Source organism: Gambusia affinis, linkage group LG02, assembly GCF_019740435.1.
Source record: "Gambusia affinis linkage group LG02, SWU_Gaff_1.0, whole genome shotgun sequence".
Classification (NCBI taxonomy): Eukaryota; Metazoa; Chordata; class Actinopteri; order Cyprinodontiformes; family Poeciliidae; genus Gambusia; species Gambusia affinis.
In genome coordinates, this window is record NC_057869.1 from 33,400,947 (window position 1) to 33,409,086 (window position 8,140).

The window sequence follows — 8,140 nt, forward strand, 5'->3', positions numbered from 1 at the left end:
CTTTTAAATTATATTTAATTATTTAACTTTTTATGTCTTTGTATCTTCATTAAAAATGTGATGTTTTTATTGTTATTTTTACATTATGTGGATTTCATTATTTGTTAATTGTATTATGTGACTTCTGTTTCATTATTTTTGTGCACAGCTCTTTAGATTTGTTGGAGTTTAAAGTTTTCTAGAACTAAATCAGGAATAGTAACTCCAGAGCTGCAGAGTTTAGATGCTTCATGTTCATTTCTGATGTAAAATAAAGAGAAAAACTGAATAAATAAATTACTTCTGGTGTTCCTGTTCATGTGTTTTAAAACTCATGTAATGATTTTAGACTCAGTTCAGGGAAAAAATCAACTGAACAAACTGAGCCATGAATGTAATGATGATGAACCAGGAAATGTTTCTTTTTCATGCATTGATTGATTTATTTTTCATTTCTGAGGTGCAGAGAAAGCTCCATTAGGGAGGTCAAGATCAGGTGAGATAAAACAAAACTATTGTTTTATTCTAATTCTATAAAGATGTGGATCAAACAAATGAAGATATAAATATAAATTTATATGAGAGTAAATTTGATAAAAATTTTATTTCATGATAGTTTCTGTTTTATTAAATCCCAGTTCTTCTTCTAATCCAGTCCTTGTATTCACACACATCTATGATTGCAACTGGACTCTGACACGCATCTGGTCCACCAATAGAAATTACACCATAAATCATGCCATTGTGCACCGCTGCTCCACCAACATCGCCCTGTAGGAAAATTCATATCAATATATTCATTTATGTTTTAAAACAGAAAAGTTTTCTAATCACTGCAGAGAAATATTCAAGAAACAAACTTACATAACATATATCCTTGTTCTGAGCTGAAGCATAGAATACATGCCCGTATGCCGGCATGATGACGGAAACCTTAGCAACTATAATGTCGACACACTGAAGTTGTGCTGGAAGAGCAATAATGGGTACTGTAGAGAAACATGAGAATCATTAACATGTTCTTCACTCGACCTTCTCTGTAGAGACAGAAATAAAGATTTTATTCTCATAACTTCAATATTTCTCTCACATCTCTCATTATTGGGGCCGGTTGTCATTGCTCCCTCTCCTGCCAACTGAACAACATTGCCTCTAAAACACAATAAGAATAAAATGAAAAAATACAAGATAACAATGAAGAAAATATATTGTTATGAAGAATAATGAAAGAACAGAAAATAAATCCATGAAGGACTTCATCCACTGACACAGGAGTGTCCACCTCCAGTCCTCAGTGATGATGTCCTGCATCCTTTATGTGTCTCTGGTCCAACACACCTGAGCTAAACAGGTTCTGGTTCTGCTGGTTGCCTGATTACCTGACTCAGGTGTGCTGAAGCAGAACCAGCAGGACTGCAGGAATAGAGACAGAAAACCTGAAGTGATGATTTTGATCAGTGAAAGACTTACATATGAAGACGACGCCTGCAGTCTGGTAGCCGAACAAGTGGGACATCTGGTACTGGTGTATGAAGCTTCAGCAAAATGATATCATGGCCCGGGTAGTAAATCACAGGGGGGTCTTGGATTACCTGATTGTACTGTATAACAGTCCGTGGATGAACTTTTAAGAATGCTGTGTTAGTCCTGCAGAAAAGGTTAGATTGTAATGAACACACAGAAAACCTGATCATAAAACTGTCTTCATGTTTCTTTCCTACCATCCTGGCTCGCAGCAGCGAGCTACACTCAGGATCCACTGAGAGTGGATCAGAGATCCTCCACAGCGCCTCATATGAGTACCATTGCTGCTCTCCAGCCGAACATGATAAAGGCGCTCACTTACATGACAGTTTTGACCTCCAATGATTCTCTTTTGCAGAGAAACATCTGAGTTCACTGAAACACCTGAGGAACAAAAAGGAGAACTTTACTCAGAAATCAGGTGCAAACATGGCTGCTGGAACAGAAAAAGGATAAACAGCTAAGGATTAAAAAGCATCACAGTTTATATGCAAATAAGTTTCAATCTGAAACAGAATCAGAGGGAAGTTTGAGAGTCACAGAGAACAGCAGCCTGTCTGGAACCAGTGGAAGTGTGTCCAGTGTCTCCAACTCACCCAGACCCAGCAGCAGCAGCAGAACCTTCAGCAGAGCCATTGCTGGTCCAGCTTCCTGTGAATGGCTGCAGTCCTGCAGCAGCTTTTAAACTCTGTTAACAACATCCTGCTGAAAAGAAAGCCACCAATCACAGAACAGAAGCTGATCTGTGCTGTCATCTGCAGAGAAACTTTAACATCTCTTCATTCTAAACATTTTTTTAAAAAAGTTCTTGTTCCATTGACAGATTATTTCACTAATAATGAAACATTTTTCCTGTTAAAACTTAAATAATCAAATAATGAAACAATCCTCTCCTTGGGCTGCCACCTTATCGTGGCGAAGGGGTTTGAGTGACCCAATGATCCTGGGAGCTATGCTGTCTGGGGCTTTATGCCCCTAGTAGGGTCACCCAAGGCAGACAGGTCCTAGGTGAGGGGCCAGACAAAGAGCAGCCCAAAGACCCCAATGATGCATATAAACTTTGGACTCGGCGTTCCCTCGCCCGGACACGGATCATCGGGCCCCACTCTGGAGCCAGGCCTGGAGGGGGGCACGCCGTTGAGCTTCTGGTGGCTGGGATTTTACCTGGGCTTTTACCAGTTTACATGTGTTTTGTGGACTTGGAGAAGGCGTTCGAACGTGTCCCTCAGGGAGCCCTGTGGGTGGTTCTCCGGGAGTATGGGGTACCAGGTTCCTTGATACGGGCTGTCAGCTCCGTGTATGAGCGGTGTCAGAGTCTGGTCCGTATTGCTGGCAGTAAGTCGGGCCCGTTTCCGGTGAGAGTTGGACTCCGACAGGGCTGCCCTTTGTCACCGATTCTGTTCATTACTTTTATGGACAGAATTTCTAGGCGCAGCCAAAGTGTTGAGGGGATCCATGTTGGTGGCCTTAGGATTACATCTCTGCTTTTTGCTGATGATGTGGTCCTTTTGGCTTCATCAGGTCGTGATCTGCAACTCTCGCTGGAGCGGTTCACAGCCGAGTGCGAAGCGGCTGGGATGGCTATCAGTGCCTCCAAATCTGAGGCCATGGTCTTGAGCCGGAAAAGGGTAGAGTGCCTTCTCCGGGTCAGGGGGGTGTCCTGCCCTAGTGGAGGAGTTCAAGTATCTCTGGATCTTGTTCACAAATGGGAAAAGAAGGGAGCGGGAGATTGACAGGCAGATTCAGCAGAGCGCTGTACCGGTCCGTTGTGTTGAAGAAAGAGCTGAGCCAAATGTGTTATGGACAACAGGACTGTTTGTCTTTTCTTTGTTTTATCTGCTCACATGCACACAGCTGCATGCTGATTTAACCTTAACATTTAAAACTGATGATGGTCACAAATAAAGATAAACTGTTTAAGTCAGGAAACACCTTAGAAAGGGAGCAGAATGAGGAGAAAATAAAGCAGAACTCGCTCTACAATCTTTGCTTCATTTGGTGTGATTTTTACTTTTAAATTATATTTAATTATTTAACTTTTTATGTCTTTGTATCTTAAATAAAATGTGATGTTTTTTATTATTTTTATGTTATTTGGATTTCATTATTTGTTAATTGTATTATGTGACATCTGTTTCATTAATTTTGTGCACAGCTCTTTAGTTTTGTTGGAGTTTAAAGTTTTCTAGAACTAAATCAGGAATAGTAACTCAAGACCTGCAGAGTTTAGATGCTTCATGTTCATTTCTGATGTAAAGACAAAAACTGAATAAATAAATTACTTCTGGTGTTCCTGTTCATGTGACTAAAAACTCATGTAATGATTTTAGACTCAGTTCAGGGAAAAAATCAACTGAACAAACTGAACCACGAATGCAAAGATGATGAACCAGGAAATGTTTCTTTTTCATGCATTTATTGATTTATTTTTCATTTCTGAGGTCCATTAGGGAGGTCAAGATCAGGTGAGAATAAACAAAACTTGCTTTATTCTAATTCTATAAAAATGTGGATCAAACAAATAAAGATATAAATATGAATTTATATGAGAGTAAATTTGATTAGAATTTTATTTCATGATAGTTTCTGTTTTATTAAATCCCAGTTCTTCTTCTAATCCACTCCTTGTATTCACACACATCCATGATTGCAACTGGTCTCTGACATGCATCTGATCCACCATGAGAAATCACACCATAAATCATGTTGTAGTTCAGCACTGCTCCACCAGTGTCGCCCTGTCGGAAAATTCATATCAATATATTTATTTATGTTTTAAAACAGTAAAGTTTTCTAATCACTGCAGAGAAATATTCAAGAAACAAACTTACATAACATATATCCTTGTTCTGTGCTGAAGCATAGAATACATGCCCGTATTTCGGGATGAAGCCGGACACCTGAGCAACTATCATGTCAACACACTGAAGTTGTGCTGGAAGAGCAATAAAGGGTACTGTAGAGAAACATGAGAATCATTAACATGCTCTTCACTCGATCTTCTCTGTAGAGACAGAAACAAAGATTATATTCTCATAACTTCAATATTTCTCTCACATCGCTGATTATTGGGGCCGGTTGTCGTTGCTCCCTCTCCTGCCAGCTTAACAAGATCGTTTCTAAAGCACAATAAAAATGAAATGTAAAAATACAAGATAACAATGTAGAAAATATATTGTTATGAAGAACAATGACAGAACAGAAAATAAATCCATGAAGGACTTCATCCACTGACACAAGAGTGTCCACCTTCAGTCCTCAGTGACGGTGTCTTGCATCCTTTATGTGTCTCTGGTCCAACACACCTGAGCTAAACAGGTTCTGGTTCTGCTGGTGGCCTGATTACCTGACTCAGGTGTGCTGAAGCAGAAGCAGCAGGACTGCAGGAATAGAGACAGAAAACCTGAAGTGATGATTTTAATCAGTGAAAGACTTACCTTTTAAGACGATACCTGCAGTCTGGTAGCCGAACAAGTGGGACATCTGGTACTGGTGTATGAAGCTTCAGCAAAATGATATCATGGTCCGGGTGGTAAATCAAAGGAGCGTCTCGGATTACCTGATGGTACTGTATAACAGTCCGTGGATGAACTTTTAAGAATGCTGTGTTAGTCCTGCAGAAAAGGTTAAATTATAATGAACAAACAGAAAACTTGATAATCTGCAGATAAAACTGTCTTCATGTCTCTTTCCTACCATCCTGGCTCTGAGTTATAGCAGTAAGCTGCAGTCAGGATCCACTTTGGTTGGATCAGAGATCCTCCACAGCGCCTCATTTGAGTACCATTGCTGCTCTCCAGTCGAACATGATAAAGACGCTCCGTGTCTTGACAGTTTTGACCTCCAATGATTCTCTTCTTCAGAGAAACACCTGAGTTCACTGAAACACCTGAGGAAGAAAAATTAGAACTTTACTCAGAAATCAGGTGCAAACATGGCTGCTGGAACAGCAAAAGGATAAACAGTTAAAGATTAAACAGAATCACAGTTTATATGAAAAGAAGTTTCAGTCTGAAACAGAATCAGAGGGAAGTTTGAGAATCACAGAGAGCAGCAGCCTCTCTGGAACCAGTCACCTCCAGTGTCTCCAGTGTTTCCGACTCACCCAGACCCAGCAGCAGCAGAACCTTCAGAAGAGCCATTGCTGGTCCAGCTTCCTCTGAATGTCTGCAGTCCTGCAGCAACTTTTAAACTCTGTTCACAACTTCCTGTTGGAAAGAAAGCCACCAATCACAGAACAGAAGCTGATCTGTGCTGTCATCTGCAGAGAAACTTTAACATCTCTTTATTCTAAACAATTTTTAAAAAGTTCTTGTTCCATTTACAGATTATTTCACTAATAGTGAAACATTTTTCCTGTTATAACCTAAATAATCAGATAATGAAACAATAACTTTTTCATCAGTGTTAAGGAATTGACTTAAAACAAGCAGCTCCTATATTTTGCTGCAGTTACTTGTAAGTTAGTTTTGCCTTATCTCAAGTGAACTGAGAGATTTGAACTAGAATATAAACTAAAAATAACTGGAAAATGTTTCTGTTTTTGCAGCGCATGAGCTTGCAGTGAGTTTTTCACAAGAGAAAACTTGATTGTAAACTTGATGAAATAAAACTGATTTTCTTAAGAAAGAACAATTTGTCTTTCTTTTCAAGTCGATATTTTTTTAAGAAAAACTGTTTGGTTTCCAATCTAAGAGAATTAACAACTGCCTTTGTTCCCAAAAGTAGAATCATTATGTTTATTGATGAACTGTGAAAAACAAAAAAGAGTTTGTTTCTTTGATTTTGAAAAAGAACAATATTACAGTGCTGTGTGGTGAAGAGCATTTGCATTTGTTGTAAATGCAAAATTACAACAAAAAACGGAAATTAACACAATTGTTAGTAAAAGGCTAAAATCAGGCCACAACATTAAAAATATGAAACAAAAACAAATATTACTCTCAATCAGTCTAGAAATAAATATGACATGTTCCAATCAATCATTACAAAATAAACAACAAAATACAAAACTTGATCTTCCATGAAGCCCAGAGGATTTCAAAGTGTGGGAGAGCTAGCCTCCATGCTAATTCTAGTCATTCTAGCCTCCATACTAGTGTCTATGCTAGCATGGACACAAGCAAGGAGGTTATTGACATGGCTAGACTATGCTAGCCTTCATGGCTAGACTATGCTAACCTTCATGGCTAGACTATGCTAACCTTCATGGCTAGACTATGCTAACCTTCATGGCTAGACTATGCTAACCTTCATGGCTAGACTATGCTAACCTTCATGGCTAGACTATGCTAGCCTTCATGGCTAGACTATGCTAGCCTCCATGGCTAGTATAGTATCTATTGACACTAGCCTCCATGCCAGTCTCCATGCTAGTGTCAATGCTACCCATGCATTAATTTTCTTACACCTTTGTCCCCAGTGGGGTCAAGAGGGGTGCTGCTGGTGCATATCTCCTAATATATTTTATAACTGAGAAACACCATCCTGTTAGTATCTCAGACAAGCCATTATTTTTATATAACCCATTTCATGCATAGTGGACAATGGACAGCCATCCAAAAGCCATTTTCTTGTGTTTATACTACTACTGGCCATCCATTGCAAGTGCAAGAAAATTTAGTTGAATCCAATATGGCCGACAGATGAAAAAGCATACTAAACCACTGAGGAATATCCAGTCCTTCCTTCTACTGTAGAAACTCTTGCAGGTAAAAAATATATTGTGACATGAAGCAACCCCTAAAGACTAACACTACTGATGCAGTTTAAAATTAACAAGTTTGTATTTGGAGAAATTACAAATGATCACCTGTCCACTAAAGTGGACATCATGCATCAGTGGTAATATTTTGACAGGTATTTACTGACGTCATTGCTATGACTTTAGATACACAATATGCATCATTTCCAGCAAATATTTTGGCAATAAAAACATTTATATTTAAATGTTTACATTACATATATTCATTCCAAAATGACCACGATGGACAGAGTGGCTTTAAAGTCCAATGCATTACCACCATCTGTCATGATGTGTGGTTGAAGTGTCAACCCAAATGCAGCAGGCAGGAGATGTAAAAGTTCTGTCATAGATTCAATTAAAAATCAAACTTACTAAATATACACAAAGTCCAAGGGATAAAAATAAACCCTAACCAGAGACATGGAGAGACCATGAAGAAACCAGGGAGAAATGATGAGGAGCAACAAAACGAACCGTCGAGTAACAGTTTGTGATTTGACTAATTAGAAACAAGATTACATATTTATCTGCTAATCAAAGAAAAAACAATAGTTTTATGTGGCTAAAAGTTAGTTTGGTATAATGTGGGGTTAATGTGCTAACAAAGATCAAGTTAAGAACAAACATATGTACAAAAAAATAGATAAAGAGCCCTGATGCCACATTGTGAAAAACAAAAAGATTAATGTAACTAAAATGTCCTTTGTAAAAGAAACTATTAAACTTGTGATTTTATAGACAAGAAATGTTGCAAGAAATTCATAAGGAACACTCTGTTATGGACAACAGGACTGTTTGTCTTTTCTTTGTTTTATCTGCTCACATGCACACAGCTGCATGCTGATTTAACCTTAACATTTAAAACTGATGATGGTCACAAATAAAGATAAA

General features: G+C 38.5%; 1 protein-coding gene across 3 annotated transcripts; it reads right to left on the reverse strand.

Annotated features, from left to right (window-relative positions):
- Positions 1-49: 49 nt before the first annotated feature.
- LOC122846431 (snake venom serine protease 3-like) lies at positions 50-5,757 on the reverse strand. 3 transcript variants are annotated; one of them, XM_044143422.1, is made up of 6 exons: positions 5,609-5,677; positions 1,701-1,887; positions 1,450-1,626; positions 1,070-1,131; positions 844-968; positions 50-750 (listed from the first exon to the last, which is right to left on the reverse strand). In XM_044143422.1, exons 1-6 carry the CDS (start codon positions 5,643-5,645, stop codon positions 607-609), a joined length of 732 nt encoding a protein of 243 aa, XP_043999357.1. In that variant the 5' UTR covers positions 5,646-5,677; the 3' UTR covers positions 50-606. The 3 variants fall into 3 exon arrangements, with proteins under 3 accessions (XP_043999357.1, XP_043999348.1, XP_043999339.1); XM_044143413.1 differs by lacking the exon at positions 5,609-5,677 and adding an exon at positions 2,100-2,295; XM_044143404.1 differs by lacking the exons at positions 50-750; positions 844-968; positions 1,070-1,131; positions 1,450-1,626; positions 1,701-1,887 and adding exons at positions 4,056-4,241; positions 4,335-4,459; positions 4,561-4,622; positions 4,941-5,117; positions 5,200-5,392 and having other exon boundaries at positions 5,609-5,757.
- Positions 5,758-8,140: the final 2,383 nt, after the last annotated feature.

Coding starts and splice junctions, on each gene's coding strand:
- LOC122846431 (XM_044143404.1), bottom strand. CDS start 5,645: ATGGCTCTTCTGAAGGTTCTGCTGCTGCTGGGTCTGG. Junction 4,623..4,940: donor TGCAGGTATCGTCTTAAAAG/GTAAGTCTTTCA, acceptor ATTGTGCTTTAG/AAACGATCTTGTTAAGCTGG. Junction 4,242..4,334: donor AGAACAAGGATATATGTTAT/GTAAGTTTGTTT, acceptor ATTTTCCGACAG/GGCGACACTGGTGGAGCAGT.